The sequence below is a fragment of the Lithobates pipiens genome, unplaced genomic scaffold, assembly GCF_037356315.1.
Source record: "Lithobates pipiens isolate NorthernLeopardFrog02 unplaced genomic scaffold, aLitPip1_a1.2 Scaffold_10, whole genome shotgun sequence".
NCBI lineage: Eukaryota > Metazoa > Chordata > Amphibia > Anura > Ranidae > Lithobates > Lithobates pipiens.
Genome location: NW_027507686.1, coordinates 231,906,621 through 231,929,596, shown reverse-complemented (window position 1 = coordinate 231,929,596; position 22,976 = coordinate 231,906,621). Strand labels below are relative to the sequence as shown.

The following is a 22,976-nucleotide window of genomic DNA, read 5'->3' as shown; positions in this document are numbered from 1 at the left end:
CTCTGAGGGAGGCATTTCCCTCTAAACCGCAAGGTTGTGCTTTTGGTCATTTATTTCTTTATCTTTTTTTGTTTCTGTTTTAGGATTAGTTGCTTTTATGTAGGGACTAACAACAGCCAAAACTTTTTTTAAATATTTGGATAAACCTTTTTTAATAATAAGATTGAACACTTTTTTTGATTTTTTATTGTTGTCCGTCACCCCGTTGGAGAGATTTTATATCACTTCCTGTCCTTAGACAGGAAGAGAAGAAATGAAGAGAGTGGATGTTGCTGGGACAGGAAGGTATAAACAATTTAAAACCCTAGTAGATTATAATAATTATATATACAGTATATATGAAATATCCCCAGTGGGGACACAGACAATAAATAAAATCCCGTCTACTCTGTCCAAAACTTTAAAAGGTTTTTAGTGGAGATGGACTCTAAAGCTGAACTCTGAGCAATTTTTTTTTTCCCATGCAGGGGGGCTGTGCTCGCACTTTGCAGGTTAACTTCCCATTTTATTCTAGGGTAGAGGACAGCAGAGATACAAACTATATTCTCAAAAGTATTGGGACACCTGCCTGTAGACGTACATGAACTTTAATGGCATCCCAGTCTTAGTCCGTAGGGTTCAATATTGAGTTGGCCCACCCTTTGCAGCTATAACAGCTTCAACTCTTCTAAGGCTGTCCACAAGGCTTAGGAGTGTGTCTATGGGAATGTTTGACCATTCTTCCAGAAGCGCATTTGTGAGGTCAGGCAATGATGTAGACGAGAAGGCCTGGCTCGCAGTCTCCGCTCTAATTCATCCCAAAGGTGTTCTATCGGGTTGAGGTCAGGACTCTGTGCAGGCCAGTCAAGTTTCTCCAACCCAAACTCGCTCAGTCATGGCTTTATGGACCTCACTTTATGCACTGGTGTGCAGTCATGTTGGAACAGGAAGGGGCCATCCCCAAACTGTTCCCACAAAGTTGGGAGCATGAAATTATCCTAAATGTCTTGGTATGCTGGCGCCTTAAGAGTTCCCCTCACTGTAACTAAGGGGCCAAGCCCACCCCCTGAAAAACAGCCCCACACCATAATCCCCACTCCACCAAATGATTTGGAGGGGTGACCCAATACTTTTGGCAATATAGCGTGGATGAATGAGTTTGGGGTGGATAAACTTAACTGGCCTGCACAGAGTCCTGACCTCAACCCAATAGAACACCTTTGGGATGAATTTGAGCAGAAACTGTGAGCCAGGCCTTCTCATCCAACATTAGTGCTTACTTCTGGATGGTCAAACATTCCCATAGACACACTCCTAAACCTTGTGGACATCCTTCTCAGAAGAGTTGAAGCTGTTATAGCTGCAAAGGGTGGGCCAACTCAATACTGACCCCTACGGACTAAGACTGGGGTGCCATTAGGTTCATGTGTGTGTAAAGCAGGCATTACTAAATGGTGGACCATGGTCCAGACCCGGACCCAGTAACAGTCCTGTCCAGACTTGATCACACTACAGCAGTGCCCCTGGGTGTTGAACAGTGTGGACTGGAGCTTACCTGAAGGCTCAGCATCTATTTTTATGCACTGCAAACTGAGCTGTGGTGCCTAAAAATAAATTAAATGTAATTTTAGCATTTCAAAAAAATTGGAAGTAAAAAAGAACACAGTGTTACGCACTTAAATGCATACCGCCACACCAGTTCCTGGACCTCACACTAACAGGTGCCTACACAATAGATCCCTGCATTTTCCCATAAGGGCTAGGATTCTTGGGCCCTAAAGGAAGGGAAGGGGAGACTGTCATGTGCACGTGAGGCTGTAATGTGAAGGATCTGAGTCATAGCACATACATGACACTCGGACCTGTGCTGGAAGAAAATTTTACTCATGGATCCCATGAATTTTAATTCAGTACCTTTGGTGTAAAGGCAGGCGTCCCAATAATTTTGGTCCTCTGATCCTCCCAGGACAAGACCAGTTTGGTCTTGTCCCCGAACTCCAGTGGTCTTGAAAATGGACTGTTCCTGACTTCAGCATGCTCCATAAACAGGAACAGTCCACAGCTGGACCGTTGGGGAGGGAGGTTTTTCGGAGGATCGGCGGATCAGGTGAGTATAAACTTTGTGCTCACCCCTAGAAAAAAAAAAAACATTTGACCCATGCAGTGCAGGCCCAGCTCCACTGCAAAAAAAAGTCCCTGGACTTGGGCTTTAAAGCAAACACATACTTAGGGAACTCATGAGGTTTTGTTCTTCTGTACAGTGCTGGTTAGTAGTAGTTGCTTGCAGATGTGAGAGCAGAGTGATATCTTTATTAGTGTGTTGCTCCTCCTTTAGTATCCAATCGCAGGCTGGGGTGGATGCTGCAGGGCTTTTTTTTAAACCACATTGTAGCCTGCAGTTGAGGCTGAAAATCTGCCTGTACTGTCTGGTAGGGGTGTCTGAATTTCAAAACTGGATAAAAACAAGAACAGATCCTTTGACAATTCATCTACATGTATTTTAATTGTACATTTAGGTGTCTGCAGCTCAGCTTTAAACAGGCCATAGATATCACAGCTCCCTAAATCAGCCTTTTTACCTCAAAGGAACCCTTTAAATAATTTTTAGGTCTCCCTGCTGAAAATGATTATTCCTACAGCTCATGGAATGTTAACATGAATAGTAAGGTGGTTGTAAAGGCTCAAGATTTTTTACCTGAGCCAATCAGCAGAGAGGGGGTGAGACCAAGCTGCGGTTCTGTGTGTGAATGGACTCACAGAGCCTCAGCCTGGGAAAGAACCTGCTCAGGTGCCCCCATTGCAAGTTGCTTGCCGTGGGGGCACTTGGCAGAAGGGAAAAACTACTGCACAGACAGGTGAGTATGACATGTTTGTTATTTTATTTTTTTAAAAGACACTTTAAGATCACTTTAACAACTTTCAGACCGGACCATTTTGCTAGCTTAAGACCAGACCACTTTTTGCGATTCGGCACTGCGTCGCTTTAACTGACAATTGCGCTCCCAAACAAAATCAACGTCCTTTTTTTCCCACAAATAGAGCTTTCTTTTGGTGGTATTTGATCACCCCTGCGGTTTTTATTTTTTGCGCTATAAACAAAAATAGACAATTTTGAAAAAAACACATTATTTTTTACTTTTTGTTATAATAAATATCCCCCAAAAATATATAAAAAAAATGTTTTCCCTCAGTTTAGGCCGATACATATTCTTCTACATATTTTTGGTTAAAAAAAAATCGCAATAAGCGATTATTGATTGGTTTGCGCAAAAGTAATAGCGTTTACAAAATAGGGAATAGTTTTATGGCATTTTTATTTATAATATTTTTTTACTAGTAATGGCAGCGATCAGCGATTTTTATTGTGACTGGCAGACTCATCGGACATTTTTGACACATTTTGGGGATTTTTGTCATTTATACAGCAATCAGTGCTATACAAATGCATCGATTCCTGTGTAAATGACACTGGCAGTGAAGGGGTTAACCAGGGGGTGGCAGTGTAGGGGTTAAGTGTTCCTAGGGGCGTGTTACTAACTGTGGGGGGCTGGGCTTTGTGTTAGTGAACACTGATCTCTGCTCCAATCACATGAAGCAGAGATCAGCATCACTTGTTACTAGGCAGAACGGGGAGATGCTGTTTACAACGGCATCTCCCCGTTCAGCCTCCCCGTGAGACGATTGCGGGTATCCCCGCAGGCGATCGAGTCCATGGGACCCGAGACTGGACTCACGGGGTCCCCGACCGGCACGCAAGCGCACCGCCGGCGGTGTGCAAGCGATGGCAGGGCAGCATATAAAAATGGACGTACTTGTATGCCAATATGCCTGCCCATGCCATTCTGCCGATGTACATCAGCGTGCGCCGGTCGGGAACTGGTTAAATAAAATAATAAGGGATATCTACAGTATTTGACACCCAAGACATCAATTGTTTGTTATTTTTGCTGTAATTTACAAAATTGTTCAGAAATAATTTTGAAATTAAATAAATAATAATTTCCAAAAAAGAAACACAGACAAGACAATGGCAATTGAAGCAACCCATAACATTAGTAGACATTGTAGATGTGACCCCTTACATTGGTGGCCTATGAACAAAATTGGTGGTCAGGGTAGGTGGATGATCAATTCACCATTGCTTACCACTCATATAATTCCTTCCAACCTCAGGATGAACCCTACAGTTCCACAGAACTCTGGTTGAGAAAGGCTGCTCATCATTGCTTTCTAGACTACTCAATCCAAAACCTGACAGAAATCTATGAGCAACCAGTATTGTCCAATGTAATGTTATGTCTAATTAAGTTAAAAAAAAATCATATTTTAACAAACACAACACACGTGTGCAATTCGTTTAGTTCCAAATTCGTATTTTTTACTAATTTCCACAAATTTATTCATTTGGAAATATCCAAATTAAGAAGAACCCGTTTAACAAATTTTTCAGAATATTCATAAATTTAATATTCGAAAATTCGTAGATTTTAAAGCTCCTAAATTAAAAATTTGAACATCCAAAAACCCTAAGAATTTGAAAATCTGAAATAATAACTAATAATAACTTAACTATTACTAACTATTAAAATATAGGTATTGGAATTTCCTTTCAAATTTGGCTGTTAGTGAACGTAACAAATTTATCCAAAGTTCAGAATTATCCGAAATAGGGAATGCCGAATCTAAATGAATAGAACGTAATGAATTAACAATAATAAATAATAATAATAAAAACATTGTATTATTATTTATTATTAATTCATTCCGTTCCTCTTGTTTAGATGCAGCATTCGTTATTTTGAATAATTCGTAACTACGGAAAAATCTGTATTCGTTACGTTCACTAACAGCTAAATTTGAAAGGAAATTCCAATACCTATAATTTAATAGTTAGTTATTATTAGTTAGTTATTCTTTCAAATTTTTTTTTTTTTTTTTTTTTCTTATTTTTGGATTTTCACATTTTTGAATTCACGAATTGCGATCATAACGAATGACCCGAAAAAACAAAAAACTAATGAAATGAAAAAGAACAAATTTTTCGGCAGTGCACATTTCTACCGCTTTCCAGACTTTATAGGAGTGGTTATCACTGCTTAATAACTAATATATATGTATAGTATATAGAGGTGGCATCACACTTTACATTAATACAATTGTCTATCTACCCCAGATTTGCAATGCTAAGTTTGGAGTTTGATTACATGTGCCAGTACGATTACTTGGAAATCCGAGATGGCGACAATGTTGATGGCAAGATCATTAAGCGTTTTTGCGGTAATGAGAGACCACTACCCATCCGCAGCTCAGGAAATGCACTGCATCTTCTCTTCAAGTCAGACGGCTCCAAGAACTTTGATGGCTTCTATGCTACATTTCGAGAAGTTACAGGTAACTCTATAAAGTCTTTAACTCCAAACACATGAAAATAATTTTCAATCAGTCTTAATACTTATACATCAATACATCGAATAAAATAATATTCTGCTACATATATATGGTAAAAAAAATCCCAATAAGTGTATATTGATTGGTTTGCGGAAAAGTCTACAAACTATTTTCTTTAGTTAAAAAAAAAAATTAAAAACAAAGAAAAAATAAAGAAACATATTACATAGTTTGTAGACTTGCACAAACCAATTAATATACACTTATTGGGATTTTTTTTACCATACATATATAGCAGAATACACATTGGCCTAAATTGATGAAGAAATTTGATTTTTTTTAAACTTTTTTTACTTGTAATGGCGGCGATCAGCAACCTATAGCAGTACTGTGATATTGCGGTTGACAAATCGGACACCTAACTGACGCTTTTTACACTTTTTGGGAACCAGTGACAATAATACAGTGATCAGTGCTAAAAAATATGCACTGTCACTGATCAAATGACACTAGCAGGGAAGGGATTAACATCAGGGGCAATCAAAGATTTAACTGTGTTCCTAGGGAGTGCTTGCTAACTATGGGGGGGGGGGTGCTTTGACTGGGGGGAAGGTAAACATACATGTTCCTGCTTAGCAGAAACACAGGATCAGTACATTCCCCTCTCACAGAAGGGTGGTCCGCCTTCTTTACATAGGCAGTTCTGCCTGTCTCCCAATCAATCGTTGGGTCCCGGCAGACATCGTGTCCACCGCACCCGCTGATTGGTTCCGCTGTGTCCAATTACAATGGGATCGGTTCCTTGGCAGGGCGTGCATGCACCACCAACCCGGAAGGGTCAGATCACGTACTAGGTACAGCCATAGCTCCCAACTGTCCCTGATTTTGGGGGACTGTCCCTCACTTGGAATAATGTCCCTCTGTCCCTCATTCCTCATAATTTGTCCCTCATTTTGTTCTGATCTATATAGATGTATATACAATGCAATTTTTATCTATCAAAAAGGGGTTTCCAGTGCTAAACCTTTCATCTGATTTCTAAATTGCTGCATTTGTAAATTCTAAAAGCCAATATAAAGGAATAGTAGTGCTAAAAAAAGCACTTGTGAGTTCAACCAATCTTGTTTTTTTTGTACAATTCTCCTTTAAGGGGGCGTGGCAAGAGGTGTGTCCTATGCCTGCATGCTTTTGCTGATAGGTGTCCCTCATTCCCATTTCAAAAAGTTGGGAGGTGTTTTGCCATTCTTTGGCACAGACCGGCCGCCCTGACGTAGTATAGGTGCATGGGGCCATCCGCAAGTGGTTAAAATTGTAATCTTGAACAATGTTTTATCAGAAGAAACTTACCATAAGATAAAAATTTAATTTCTAGTCTTTATTCTGAAAACTGATAAGCATGGCTGTTATGCAGGGGCGGATCCAGGGGGGGGGGCAACGGGACAATTGCCCCCCCCGAGAATACCGCCAGCTGATGACAGAACGGCCGGTTCCGCGGGTCCAATCGCGGCCGGTTCCGCGGGTACCCGCGGGCCGGTTCCGCGGGTCCAATCGCGGCCGGTTCCGCGGGTACCCGCGGCCGGTTCCGCGGGTACCCGCGGCCGGTTCCGCGGCTCCAATCGCGGCCGGTTCCGCGGGTACCCGCGGGCCGGTTCCGCGGGTCCAATCGCGGCCGGTTCCGCGGGTACCCGCGCTGAGTGGACGGGTGAGGGGGGGGGCAGCTGGGCGGCTTAGGAGGGCTGCTGGCCAATCAGGAAGCCAGCAGGCAGGGGAGCAGGGAGATGACATCATCTCTCACTGCCCTGCGTCCCTCCAGTTCCGCCCTCACTGTGTAGGAAGCTGTGTGCAGCAGAGAGATTGCATCATCTCTCTGCTGCCTATGTTCACTCTGGGACCCAACAAAAGACCACCAGTAGGTGACAATCCGCAATGTGTGGCAGGCTACGTGGCAAGTGGCAATCCGCAATGTGTGGCAGACTACGTGGCAAGTGGCAATCCGCAATGTGTGGCAGGTGACGTGGCAAGTGACAATCCGTAATGTGTGGCAGTTGACGTGGCAAGTGACAATCCGCAATGTGTGGCAGGTGACGTGGCAAGTGACAATCTGCAATGTGTGGCAGGCTACGTGGCAATCCGCAATATGTTGCAGGCAACGTGGCAAGTGACAATCCGCAATGTGTGGCAGGTGACGTGGCAAGTGGCAATCCGCAATGTGTGGCAGGCAACGTGGCAAGTGACAATCCGCAATGTGTGGCAGGTGACGTGGCAAGTGGCAATCCGCAATGTGTGGCAGGCAACGTGGCAAGTGACAATCCGCAATGTGTGGCAGGTGACGTGGCAAGTGACAATCCCCAATGTGTGGCAGGTGACGTGGCAAGTGGCAATCCGCAATGTGGGTCAGGCAACTTGGCAAGTGACAATCCGCAATGTGTGGCAGGTGACGTGGCAAGTGGCAATCCGCAATGTGTGGCAGGCTACGTGGCAATCCGCATCTGGTGGCAGGCGACGTGGCAAGTGACAATCCGCAATGTGTGGCAGGTGACGTGGCAAGTCACAATCCGCAATGTGTGGCAGGTGACGTGGCAAGTGACAATCCCCAATGTGTGGCAGGTGACGTGGCAAGTGGCAATCCGCAATGTGGGTCAGGCAACTTGGCAAGTGACAATCCGCGATGTGTGGCAGGTGACGTGGCAAGTGGCAATCCGCAATGTGTGGCAGACTACGTGGCAATCCGCATCTGGTGGCAGGCGACGTGGCAAGTGACAATCCGCAATGTGTGGCAGGTGACATGGCAAGTGGCAATCTGCAATGTGTGGCAGGCTACGTGGCAAGTGACAATCCGCAATGTGTGGCAGGTGACGTGGCAAGTAACAATCCGCATTTGGTGACAAGTGACAATCCACATTTGGTGGCAGGCGACATGGCAAGTGACATCCTCAGGGCTCCCACTGATTCTGCATTATGGTGAGTTGAACCATTTAATTTTATATTACAATGTATTAATAGAAATAATGCGCTTCAATCATCCTGACACCATAACAACCATGGTGCCGTAATGATTGAAGCGCCAATACCAGCCATTTCCCCTATAAATTGCCCCCCAAAAAACATATTTTATAGCAGTGCCCCTCCCGAGATTAGACTCTGGATCCGCCCCTGCTGTTATGCTTATTCTCTGAATTCTAAATCTTAAGAGTCACTGCCTTAGGTAAAATCAATATGACTTGCTACATACTTTTTCTAGATCATTGGCTCATAAGTATTGATTTACTGAAGGCAAATAGACTGTACACTTCACAAAGTGCAGTTGATCCAGATCTTAGAAAATGAGCCTCACTTTGCAAAGAATAGCCAATCACAAGCAAGGAAAATTTAAAAAACTGCATTTTTGCTTGCACACGATTGGACGATGGAAGTCAGCAGAGCTCTCCCTCATTTACTAAGCTCTGGAGCAACTTCACTTGCAGAGGGCAAATGTACTTTGCAAAGTGCACAGTCTATTTGCCTTTAGTAAACCATGGCACTGCCACAATAGGAAAAGCATAAGGCCTCGTGCACCCTGGACGTTTTTGGACGTTTTTACAGCTGCTGTTTTTGGCTTCAGACATTTTTTTTCTACTGTCAATAAACTTCCCATCATGTTATTCTATGTGTCCATGCACACATAGGCTGTTATCAGCAGTTTTTGGCTGGGGCATTTTTGGGCTTTAAAAAAATTAAATTAATAGTGTGTTGTGAGAGGAGTTTTTCAGCTGTAAAAACGCTCTAACGTCAAAAAACGCTGATAAACGCTCAAAAACGCGGCTTACCAGCATTTTTAGACTTTGTGATCCATCAAAAAAAAATGTTTTATCAAAACGCCAACGCTAAAAAACGATAATCAACGCTATTGCAAAAACGTTGAAAAACTCACCGCAAAGCTACTGCCGTTTTTATAACGTTATTTTAACGTCCAGTGTGCATGAGGCCTAATAGACATGCATGTAACATTTTCAGAAGAAGGTCCCCAATGGCTGCCCACATATTGTATCAGGTTATCTTCAACATTTTATAAGATGGAACAATCAGCGCCACAAGTAAAAAATATTGTGATGTTTAAATAAGATAACCTAATAATAAACGTGCATAGCTGCTAAACATTCCAAGTGGTACACCACACTAATTTCAAAATAGATAGCAAATAAATATAGTGCTATGTGTAAAAAAAATTATAATAATAATAAAATGTATACATATACACACACACACACACACACACACACACACACACACACACACACACACACACACACACACACACACACACACATATATATATATAGTGCAAATCTCTAAAATAAATAAATCCTACATATAAATGAATAGTCCATAAAATGAAAAAAATAAGAAATAAAACATGAAAAACTCTTCTTTTGATCAGTGTATCCACACAATTCCACCGCAGTGATTGTTCGTCCTGAAAAGGCGTGCACACCACCACCAGTAAAAATGCGCGCTCGCCTCGCAGATGAGTAAAAATTCATATGTGGCTCTTTGCTCTCACTTCCGCTTCCCAATCAGTGGTGGGTAATCCAGATGGCTCTTTTCTTAATGCTAACTCAGCTCATTAACATCCAAAGAAACGAATCACCTCCCGACTTGGCTCCAGATTCCATGAGTTCAGGACATGTAAATAATAAGTATAGAGACCACAGTGTTCTCCGTATACAAATATATTCAAAGCCCCCAAACAGACAAGTTGCACTTACAAGGTAAAAACTTTTAAAATCACATATACAGTAGACCCCCCTCCATCGCGGTGGTTAAGTTCCGGACCCACCCGCGAAAAGTGAAAAACCGCGAAATAGAATGACCCTATTTAAATACACCCTAGGCATTTTACTGCCCCCTCTAACGTCACCACGCTCAGTGCGGTCCACGAGCGAGGCATGCGTTCCACCGCAGCCTCGCTCTGATTCACTGCTACATAACCGTGAAATGGTGAAATATTACCGCAATATCAGAATAACAGGTCCTAATTAAAATAGCGCGATATATAACGGGAGCGCAAAAACTGAACCGCGATAGAGCGGGGATTTACTGTAAACCTCCAGAGTAGCACCGTCGTGTCCACATGCACAGTGCCCTCACGACGGTGCTACTCTGGAGGTTTATATGTGACCCAATCTATTATTAGTCAACTGAGTCAATAAATAAAGTGTCACAGTTAGCATTAGTACTAGAATTAGGGTTCTGTTTTCCTCAATATCTCATGTTGGGTTTCCCATCGAAACGGCCGCTGTTATAAATCATGGGGCCCCGTACAGCATACCTGTCACATTTAGGTCTAGAAAAATAGAAAAGAATGTTCTTTTCCATTTACTTTGTTTGGCCTGAATGCCCACAAGTCAATTCATAACTGGAATACTGCAGACCTACATGGAGCTTTCAATCAAGTCCATATCAGTGGTGGCTGGTGCTCAAAATTTTTTGGGGGGGTGCAAACAAACGGAACAATTCAGAAAAAAAACATCAATTGCTGCCACTGTGCCATCAAACGCAGCCACTGTGCCATCATACAGAGCTACTGTACCCATCAATTGCCGCCACTGTGCCATCAAACACAGCTACTGTACCCATCAATTGCCGCCACTGTGCCATCATACGCAGCTACTCTACCAATAAATAAATTAGCTTTTTTTTTTGCTAGAAATCTGCTCAGCCCCCCCCCCCCCCCTGCTGGCCGGGCCCAGTACAACAGGGCTGGTTGTACTGACCTATCAGCAGCCCTGCCCATCGAACTGGAGGCCAGTGTTTGGCACAGGTCCAGGGAAGTTTAAAAGGTTCCCATGAAGTTTCCATACCCTTTTGCCTCTGTCCTTTTATGTAGCTGTAGCCCACCTTCACTCCACAATCACTATACTATATAGATCTTGCTGCCCGCCTCATTGTTTAAATTCCTCCACTGGCTTCTTGTTTGGATGACCACATGTGTACAGTTCTACACCATAGACTTCTATTGCACTGGTAGACGGCTAGGAGCAGACTTGTCTACCAGCCCATGTGGGGCTGAACGGCATACATGGGAACACGGGATCAAAAAGTCAGTGGAGAAATGAAAACAATTTTGTGGACCTCACAGCAAGAACTAATTAAGATTAGATTAGATTAGGAAGGAGGATGGTCTATACCTGCTTAGGGAGTTGGGGTTGAAAAGTTTTCTTACATATTAAAAGACCATTTAAAGCCTATTGCACCCTTGAAAATAAGCAAAAACCAACTTAATGCCACTTTCCAATTGACTATAATGTCTTTTTAAGTAAATGGTGAAATTTAAATTTTATTAAATTATTATTTAGTTTTTTTGAGTCAGGTTCAATACAATGTACATTCCAACAAAATAAAGTACGAGTAATGGAAATGAAATAAAAAGGAATCTGGGGTGAGGTAACAGAAAATCATAACTAACTGAAGGAGAGAGGTTTGTAGGAATAGCAGACATGGGTTTGCCAGGAAAACTGAGAAATTTCATTAACACCTCCAAACTTTTTTTAAGCAAAATTAAAACACCCCGTTTTTTTCAGCCCTAAGAAAGACGTATTGTGACGTTCAACTTCTCTAAGCTCGGCATTAGAAGGTTCTTTGCAGGCGTTTGAAATGACTATTGAGTGCAAAATTTTGACATAGCTATAGGCAGTCTTCAGTATAAAATTGAAACTACGTAACACTTTTAATGAAATACACCAGGGATTATTTTTTCAACACTTCCTGAAATGTGTAAATTACTTTGAATAAGTGGGAAAGATAGTGACTCTGCGGTTATATATAACCCATTGAAGTGGTTTTCATAAACCTCTGAAGCGTCAGAAGTAGGGATGAGCTTCGTGTTCGAGTCGAACATACGTTCGACTCGAACATTGGCTGTTCGTCCGTTCGGCGAAGTCCGAACATTTTGGTCCGTTCGCGCCAAATTCGTGTGGAGCTCACGGCCCACAATGCACTGCGATGGCGCAGTGCATTGCTGGCTCATGATTGGCCAAGCATGCACTGTGACCCTGCATGCTTGGCCAATCGCAGCGCCAGCAGCGAGGAGAGCCATGATAGGTCACAGGCAGGATGCCTGTGGCCAATCATAGCTCAGGCTGTGTAGTGCACGCCCCACACTATATAAGGCCGCCAGCGCGGCGGCCTTGTGTAGTGTGTTGGCGTCTGAAGCAGTGGGTGTTCTGTGTACCTTCAACACAGTACACACCGATCGTTTTCGGCCGATTTTCGATCTTGCTGTTGTGTAGTGGTTATTGTCTGCGTGCCCTGACCGCAGTATACACCGCAATATTCACCTCACCTATATAGCTAGTGATCTATCTTTTATAATAGAGCTTGCAGTCAGTAGTGTTAGGAGATAGTGCGTGCTGTCTGCGTGCTCTGTACCCAGTACATACCGCTATATCCACCTACATAGCTCTTCTCTATTTGAGCCCACTTGCCATCTGCAGGAGTTATTGGAAGTTGTGTGTGCCTCCAGCACAGCACAGTATACATCTGTATATACCCCTTTATCTCTGGTGTTCGATAATAAAGGCATCTGCAGGAGTTAGTGGGTGTTGTGTGCCTCTAGCACAATATACACTACCCAACTGCTTTTTTACCCAACTCCCTTCAGGCCATTACCATGTCTGGAAGGCCAGCAAGGAGAGGCAGACAGGCGCGAGCCGATAAAAGAGGGCAAGCAGGCTCTGTGTCTAGAGACAACAGTGCTGGTCGTGGACGCGGTGCATTGTCATCAGCACGTGGCCATGGGACATGCTTGTCCTTCTTTTCGGCAGCTGGACATGTTGAACCGCAACATGCCAACGACTTGGTAGAGTGGATGACCAAGCCCTCTTCATCCTCCTCATCCTCTCTCACCCAGTCTCAGGGTACTAGCAAAGCAGCTCCCAACGCATCGTCTTCCCTCCTCTCAATGTCATCATCAGTGACTCCTTCCCTAGACCCACCACGTCCTCCTGAGGAGTCTCCTGAACTCTTTGAGCACAGTGTTGGGTACATGCTCCACGAGGATGCCCAGTGTTTTGTGGGCTCTGATGATGACACTCAGCTAGAGAAAGGCAGTAGCGTGAGCGCAGAGAGAGGGGATGCTCAAGAAGGACAGCAATCTGGCAGTCATGTTCCACAAGCTGCAGCATACTGCCAGGTTTGCTACAGCGATGAAGAGGGAGGGGATGATGAGGGCACTGACTCCACGTGGGTGCCTGGAAGGAGAGAGGAGGAAGAGGAGGAGGAGGAGGCACATGTCCAACGAGGCAGGATGCCCTCCGGGGGCCAGCTTAGGGGCAGCACACCGACTGAATCACACCGCAGAGCTCCGCCTGTGCAGAGCGCTGCCTCTGCGCGTTATTCTAAAAGTTCTTTGGTGTGGGCCTTTTTTGAGACGAGTGCATCAGATCGCACCGCTGCTATTTGCAACATATGTCTTAAGCGTATCTCACGTGGCCAAAACATCAGCCGCTTGGGCACCACATGCTTGACCAGACATATGTTGACCTGCCATGCAGCTCGTTGGCAAGCGTACCTCAAAGACCCACACCAAAGAACAAAGCGGACCTCTCCTTGCTCCTCATCAGCTGACATCTCCAACCCCACTAGACCTTCAGTCCTCTCTGAAACCTGCTCTGGGAGGAATGAAGGTGTAGAATTAGGTGTGTCACAGCCAAGTGCTTCCGGGAACTCTGCTAGCGGTACACCCACGTCCGATTATAGCAGGCAAATGTCCCTGCCCCAGCTTCTGGACCAGCGAAAGAAGTTCACTTCCAGCCATCCACATGCCCAGCGGTTGAATGCTAGCTTGGCTAAATTGCTAGCACTTCAACTGCTGCCTTTTCAGTTGGTAGACTCAGCCCCCTTCCGTGAGTTTGTACAATGTGCGGTTCCTCAGTGGCAGGTCCCCAAACGCCACTTTTTCTCACGGAAGGCGATTCCGGCTCTCTACCGGCATGTGGAAGGCAATGTCCTTGCCTCGCTGGACAGGGCGGTCAGCGGTAAGGTGCATATTACCGCTGACTCATGGTCCAGCAGGCATGGACAGGGACGTTACCTGTCTTTCACGGCCCATTGGGTCACTCTTCTGGCAGCTGGGAAGGATGCAGGACAAGGTGCAGTAGTGTTGGAGGTTGTTCTGCCACCACGCCTCCAAAATGCTACTATTGGTTGTGACACACTTCTCTCCTCTTCTTCTTCCTCCATGGCCTCTTCCAGTGCTCTGTCCTCAGAACCAGCGGTGCTCCGTAGGCGTTCCAGGGGCTACGCAAGTACGCAGGCAAAACGATGCCATGCCGTGCTTGCTCTGGTTTGTTTGGGGGACAGGAGCCACACTGGGGCGGATGTTTTGTCAGCTCTGCAGGGGCAGGCAGAGAGGTGGTTGACGCCACGCCAGCTTAAGCCAGGAATGGTGGTTTGCGACAATGGCACCAACCTCCTCTCCACCCTCCGACAGGGACAACTGACCCATGTGCCCTGTGTAGCTCACGTCCTTAACCTGGTGGTGCAGCGGTTCTTGGGCAGGTACCCCGGCTTACAGGATGTCCTGAAGCAGGCCAGGAAAGTCTGTGTGCATTTCCGCCAATCATTTAATGCCTGTGCTTGGCTGGCTGAGCTCCAAAAGGAGTTGAACCTGCCCAAGAACCGCCTTATATGTGACATGCCCACCAGATGGAACTCAACATTGGCCATGCTGCAGCGGCTGCACACGCAGCAGAGGGCCATCAATGAGTACCTGTGCGACTACGGCACCAGGACAGGGTCAGGGGAGCTTGGTTTTTTCTCACCACGCCAGTGGGGCATGATCAGGGATGCATGCACTGTCCTGTCACCGTTTGAGGAGGCCACAAGGATGGTGAGCAGTGACAGTGCATGCATCAGTGACACTGTACCTCTTGTCCACCTCTTGGAGCATACGCTGCGTGGAATAATGGACAGGGCACTTGAGGCAGAACAGAGACAGGAAGAGGAGGACTTCCTTGCCTCTCAAGGCCCCCTTTATCCAGACAGTGTTCCTGCTGTGCCACCCATCACACAGGAAGAGGATGAGGAGGAGGAAGAGGAGGAGGAGGATGATTGTGTCAGCATGGAGGTGGAGGCTGGCACTCAGCATCAGCAGCAGCAGCAGCAGCAGCAGCAGTCTTGTAGGGATTATTTACAGTCCCAAGAAACACGTGGACTTGTACGTGGCTGGGAGGAGGTAGCTGCGGATCATGTTGTCCTTAGTGACCCAGAGGACTCCGGACCGAATGCCTCAGCTAACCTATGCTGCATGGCCTCCCTGATCCTGCAAAGCCTGCGGAAGGATCCTCGTATTCTTCGGATCAAGGAGAGGGACCATTACTGGCTGGCCACTCTCCTTGATCCACGGTACAAGAAAACTAGAGTATATGGCAGAGGTTGCAGTGTGGTGGCACCAGCACCAGTGCCTAAGGCCCAATTTTTCTGCCCCTGTTTAACAGGGGCGTTTACAATTTTTGATGCAATGCTTTGCAGCAGGGCTAATTCTTGCAATAAAACTAGAGTATATGGCAGAGGTTGCAGTGTGGTGGCACCAGTACCAGTGCCTAAGGCCCAATTTTTCTGCCCCTGTTTAACAGGGGCGTTTAAGTACAATTTTTGATGCAATGCTTTGCAGCAGGGCTAATTCCTGCAATAAAACTAGAGTATATGGGAGAGGTTGCAGTGTGGTGGCAGTGCAGTGCCTAAGGCCAAATTTTTCTGCCCCTGTTTAACAGGGACATGTAATTACAATTCTTGATATAATATTTCACAGGAGGGCCCCTTCCTGTGCCCACCCAGAGTAACGGTGAGGACTTATAGTGTTGTGGCACCAGCTCCACAACCACCAAAGGTCAATTTTTCTACCACTGTTCAACAATGGCATGTAATCACAATTCTTGATATAATCGTTCACAGCAGGGCGCTCCAGCGCCCACCAAGAGTCACTTTGAGGGCTTACAATGTTGTGGCAAAACCAATACCTTGTTCCGCCATTTCTGCAGAGCATATAGGGCAGGCCCCTACTTTCAAACATCCAACTTACAAACATCTCCTACTTGCAAACGCAAGGAGACAGCAGAAAGTGAGATGAAAAAAGATGGACGACAAAACAAATTATACAGGGGTGATAACCCTTCCCTATGTTTTCCCTATGTTTTCCAAAAAGCTTAAAAAAAAATTTTTTGACTGGAGCTACACTTTAAAAATGTACCAGTTGAAAATTACAAACAGATTCAACTTAACACAACAAACCTACACAGTCCCTGTCTTGTTTGCACCGCCTGTATACTGCTGTTCTGAGTATATAGGGCCTGGGGGCCACACGCATTTCCTTTTTTTAATATGGGTACGGGGTTTCCCTTAATATGCGTACAAGACCTAAAGGGGCTGGTAATGGGCAGGGAGGGCTACCCATGCCATTTTTCTCAATGATTTTCAACCATATTGCAGGAACCAGATATAACATTAAAACCGCAAGCAGTTTTAAATGGTGTTATTTCCGTTTAATGTCATTTTGTGCAGGGACTGTTCTAAACACGGGAAACACGTGGCACTTCACAGGCATACTACAGACACCCCCCAGGCACCATATTTAAAGGAATATTTCACTTTTTTTTTTCACTTTAATCGTCATTAAAATCAGTGCTCCCGCCAAAACGGCCATTTTTAAAAACATTTTAGGCATTGACCCATGTCCCCTGGGGCAGGAGCCAGGTCCCCAAACCCTTTTTAGGACAGTATCTTGCATATTAGCTGTTAAAATTAGCACTTTTCATTTCGAAAGTTCTGGTGCGAACCGAACCCGGGGGGTGTTCGGCTCATCCCTAGTCAGAAGTATACATTATGGCTGAATCAGGTGTAAATGTTACTGCCATCTTTGTTGGGGCCTGATTCAAATTAATGTAACTTTACTGTACAATATTACAGCATTCATGAAAACAGGTGAATAGAGAAAGGCCTAGAAGACACAACAGGATGCCTTTATTATCTTGAGCTGGCAGTCAAAAACAACGTTGAAAGAACACTATCATTTTTTTTTTTTTTTTATATCAATTTGAAATTGATAAATATGTTTCATGCATTTTTTTATTTTTTTTGTTAAATATACACAATCTCCGCCTAACAAATAGGCCTACATGACCAGGGACTCACAAAGCACCATGGGTTAGCTAAAAGGGATACCAGCAAAAGTTTAATAAAGAGATTTACCATAAACACCTGATTGTCAAAAATGTGTTTATCTCTAGCTGGAACCTATAGGTATGGTAGCTTGTTGCACACAGGGCCGTCTTTAATATTGATTGAACCCTGGGCAAAACTTTTCTTGCCCCCCCCCCCCCCCCCATGTAGTTTTGCTCTCCACCTGCTCTGAGACATACAATAAATAGCAGCTAGACTCAAAATCGGTTTACTGAATCAGATCCAGCAGCTATTGCGATTGGTTGCCAGAGGTTACAGTGCATCATTACCGCTCACTGACTGGTTGCTAGAGGTTACACCACACATTACAGCTCACTGGTTAGTTGCTAGAGGTTACAGCACATTATTTCTGCTTGTTGATTGGTTGCTAGAGATTACTGTGGATATGACCTCAGGGGGGCATGATATACATATCAATGCTGCCGGACACCGCTATTTACATATGAATGTCGGTAATTTACATCTAAACACAGGGTCTGCAGGTGAGTCTTCTGTACACAACAATAGGGCAGAGCTGAGCAGCATTAGTAGCAGCATTTCACACTGAGATATCGGGACACAGCACAGGACTAAAACCTCAAAGGGCGAGGGAATTTAAATCAGGATAGTTGGCAAGTATGAGGCAGCTGCTTTGGGCCCCCCAACAATGACAGGGCCCAGGGCAGCTGCCCCTTTTGCCCTGCCTTAAAAATGGCCCTGCTGAGACAGGATTCATGATTTGGTAGCCTTGGTACTTGGTATTCACAACTTGTTAGCCTGGATTCAGCTATCAAAACATTTATGTCCTTATTAGAGAGTGGTTACAGTTCCACTTTAATTTACAGGTTCAAGTTTATACTTTCAAAACATTTAATGAATACATAGCTGGGCTAAAGGGAGATTTATCTTCTGCATACATTTAAAAAGTATATGTAAAAGACATATACAAATATGTTAAATGTGAACAAAAAAGTTTTAAAAACCTTCTGAAAAAAATACTTTTTATATTCATCTGTCTTGCTGCCCATTCCTCAGATATTCTTTGTTCAAAAGCTACAGCCACTGGTGGAATCTAGTCCTACCAACACAATTCTAGGTATGGTGGATGCTTGGTCAATTTTACGTGCTGTGGTTCCATTCGCCAGGCCCTGTGTTCCTATAGCACACAGTAATGATGTAGGAGCTGCCGAATGGAGGAACCATATCACGTGGCAGGGGAACCTCCTGGAAGTAGGTGTGAGGATTCTGCTCCTGAACGGAAGGAAGATCTGAGGATTGGGCAGAAGGACAGTTAGGTATAAAAGGTTTTGTTTTTGCAGGTTTTTTTTTTTTTTAAAGAGCAAAGGGGTCAGATTAATGAATACAAAATTTGAAAAGCAAAGGAGGACTTTGATTATTAGGCCACTAATAATCCCAAAGAGGAAACAGGTACTCCATTAGATAAAATCTAGAATGTATTAGATATTATTAAAAATCATAATGACTAAATACATAAATAAGGAGGAAGTAAAAATATGAGGCATCTTCCCAGATATGTATATATGGCTAGGCAAAGAAAGTGGGAGGCCCATAAATTGTAGTGTATCAGCATATGTGTATACATGCATACATATACACGTTTAGCCAATATGGGATATATGAAGGGCTAGCCACAGGAATCAGAATGCCAACGCCAAAGGATTGATACGTGTTTCGCCAAATGCTTCCTCAGGAGATCCTGTTGGTTCCTAGCCATAGAGGGAAACATAGGATGTCTGATCCACCAAATGAGGGGGGGAGGGGAAAGCAAAAGAAAAGGGAAATGATCGCATCTAACCGGTCCCGGGATAGAGCAAAGAGGAGAAGGAAAAAGAAACCCCTCGTTCATAGGGAGATGGAAAAGACGAAACCCCTCGTTCATAGGGAGATGGAAAAGATGTCAATGATGGATGTCTTTTCCATCTCCCTATGGACGAGGGGTTTCTTTTTCTTTCTCCCCTTTGTTTTGGCAACCGGGATCAGCACATTACGCTATACTGGAGCTTTGATTTTTAAGTTGGACCACCAACACAGGGTTTCATAGCCAGTTGGTGCATATGAATATTGGATCCCTCAGTAGATTGATTGAAAACACCCATTATTCCTAAAGCTACGAGCTGCTTTCTTGAGGTGAAGTGCCCCATACAGCTGTTTAATGCCCCATATAGGCTCTATCCTGGGACTGGTTAGACACAATCATTTCCCTTTTCTTTTGCTTTCCCCTCTCCCCCTCATTTGGTGGATCAGACATCCTATGTTTCCCTCTGTGGCTATGAACCAATAGGACTCCTGAGGAAGCATTTGGCGAAACGCGTAGCAATTCTTTTGGCATTGGCATTCTGATTTCTGTGGCTGGCCCTTCATACACCCCATATCAGATAAACATGTATATGTATGCGTGTATATTCATATGTTGATACACCACAATTTATAGGCCTCCCACTAGGTTTCTTTGCCTAGCTATATATACATATACATGTCCCATATTTTTTACTTCCTTCATGTTAATGTATTTAGTCATTATGATATTTTAATAATATCTAATACATTTCAGATTTTAACTAATTGAGTACCTATTTCCTCATTGAGATTATTAGTGACACAAAGTCCTCTTTTTTGCTTTTCAAATTTTGTATTAATTTGTTTTGGATGTGGTGCCAAAAACCACGGGTTGCATCTCTACATATTTTTCCCAGGCTCAGTTTGAAGGTTAAGACAAAGACACATCAAACAAAAAAATTTACTTCTTCTTTTCTTTGTATCATTCAGTCTGTGCCCCTTCGCCATGTTTTCATGATGGAACGTGCATTGTGGAGAAAACTGGATCCTATATATGTGGCTGTTTAGCTGGGTATACTGGAAGACACTGTGAAAATGGTAAGTTGCTTCTACTTTTTTAATAGCATAAAGCCAGCAATATGTTCCAAGCCAATCCTAGTACAGCATAGTATACTATACAAAATATATAGTGTACTATACATAAGAATCAGAGGAGGCACGCCCTCAGATCACTGAACAAAAAAAATTGGATGTGATAGAAGATCATTTAAATCATACACTTCCTTGCTTGCCAGTGCATTCTAAGAAATCTGGAAGAAAAGGAACACCACATCAGTGGTTGAGAGTCTGATTATTTTTTATTTAATTTGTCACTGTTGTCTTGGACCCTCTAAGTCACTAGGTGAAAGTAGGTCCTAAAAGGGTCAAGGGCTGAGTCTAGGAGCCACCCAGTATTCATTAGCACACCTCACAAGGGATGTTGCAGAAAGATTCCCTTGAATGCATTTGAACTAGTGATAACAACTGGCAGAACCAACGTGAAGCACTGTGGGGTTGATTTACTAATACTGGAGCGTGCAAAATCTGGTGCAGCTGTGCATGGTAGCCCATCAGCTTCTAACGTCAGCTTGTTCAATTAAACTTTGACAAAAGAAACCTGGAAGATGATTGGTTTCTATGCAGAGCTGCACCAGATTTTGCACTTTCGAGTTTTAGTAAATCAACATTATTACCTTGTTACTCTAATGCCAAGGCTATTAAATTGATTGGGGTAAGAAGGAGCAGCACAAGAAGCTTGGCTTGGAGGGAAGGAAGTATGAATCCAGGAATCTGGCTACACCACTTAAGATGGTTTGTGGATGATCAGAGTGAACTTTTCTACAAAGCAAACTGGATAGGCATGTCGGGCGGCCGGTCATGGTGGTCACCGCCTAACACCCCCCCCCCCCCCCCCCCGGGTCTGTCAGTCAGTAGTCAGGGCCCCACACTTACAGTGCTCCAGGCGGCCAAGGGCATCGGCTTCTCTCCAGGCTGTTCTCTCCGGCTGCTTCCTCGCTTCCCCTGCATCTCCTCCCTCCTCCTCCCCTCGTCCAATCCGATCAGATTTCCTTTTGCTCAATGAGCTGACGGGTCTCACGACCCACTTCTTGATTGGCCAGGAGGAGAATCAGTGTTATAATAGCAAATATTAATTTGCTTTTGTAACACAACTGGGTGGGCTTTTGGGCGCAGTGCCCTGCATCCTGAACCCACCCTTTTTTAAAGTCTATTAGAGCCTTCGGCTCTAATCACATGCTTAAAAAAAAAACCCTGTTTCGAATCCATGATTCTGGTGCCCTGCATGTAGATCAGGGGGCCGGATGCATGTATAGGAAGGGCAGCACCTGTGTGCCCCTAATGGATGGGCTGCCACTGGCTGTAGAGCAGGGTTTCTAATCCAGGATTCCTTAGAACTCTAGGGTTCCTCCAGAGGTGGCTAGGGGTTACTTGAGCATTGAGAAATTTCTGCATATCTCTGACACCATTAACCAAAGTTTGGTTGTCTGTACTTTTGTGGATCACAAGAGTGCAGTTCGTTCTTTACTCCTGTGACCCATTTTCAGCAGGCAGTGGGCTGAAGCCCTCTGTCGTCTGACGCCACAGAGCCAATCCAAGCTTGGAAAGGATCACGACCATATGGGGGGGGGGGGGGGGGTGCACAAAGCAGAGAGCCAGGGGCTGATAGTCACCAGCTCTCTGCTTGGGGAGCTGTAAGAACCAAGCAATCGGCAGTGTTAGATCATTCGTTTGTCAGTCTTAGAGGCAGGATGGGGGGGCAGATGCAGTATCGGACCGATACTGCATCCAGCTAGGTAAGTTTGATTCTTAAATAAAAAGAAAACCCATACTTCTCTTTTAAACTCTGGCTTCCTGTAACTTTTAATTAATCATTCTCCCCCTATGTGTCTGTAACTACAAAGTTACAGAGAATGATTAACTTTACTTCACAGTAAAGCAGTGCAAATCATAAGTAGTCAAACGTTTTATGTGGCATATTTTATATACGATCACAGCTTGATAAATTCCCTGCTCTGTAAATAAATGTTGTACAAAACCATTGCAGGTTGTGTGCTGAATGAACAGCAGCTGGATATATATTAGATAAAAGCATCCGACCCTATTGATATGTTGCTTGATGAGCCCCCAACACAAAAGACCCCCAAACTGATTGCAGATACTGCTAAAAAAAAATAACTGGGATTTACTTACAGTACTAAAGGCAAGGGAATTTTCCCCAGTCATGTACAAGGCGGAGGTTGCTGCCTCTGTATCCTTCCATCTTCTGTCAGTACAAGGCACTTTACAGAGACAAGAGCACCATCATGAAGCCTACCTATTTCCGCTGATATGTATTAATAGCCCTGAAAAAGAGGGAGGCAGTTCCCCCCAAATGCGTTTGCTTGATGTGCCTTATTCTTGATTCTCAATAAATGACTGATATCCTTTCATCAAGTGTGGCATGATTCTGGACACCGGGAGCTTCTTTTTTCATATATAAATATCCCTTCTACTGAAGCAACATCAGAGTCGGACCAGTTCAGGTAGAAGCCCAGACTTCCAAAGGGAGTCATAAACCT

The 22,976-nt window shown here is 44.3% G+C and overlaps 1 protein-coding gene across 1 annotated transcript in view; it reads left to right on the top strand.

The window, feature by feature from the left end:
• Positions 1-22,976, top strand: part of PAMR1 (peptidase domain containing associated with muscle regeneration 1) — a 115,250-nt gene that overhangs the window by 46,483 nt on the left and 45,791 nt on the right. The window contains exons 5-6 of the mRNA XM_077462960.1: positions 5,153-5,370; positions 20,350-20,457. Of these exons, the coding sequence (XP_077319086.1) occupies positions 5,153-5,370; positions 20,350-20,457 (326 nt within the window). The remainder of the gene's footprint in view (positions 1-5,152; positions 5,371-20,349; positions 20,458-22,976) is intronic.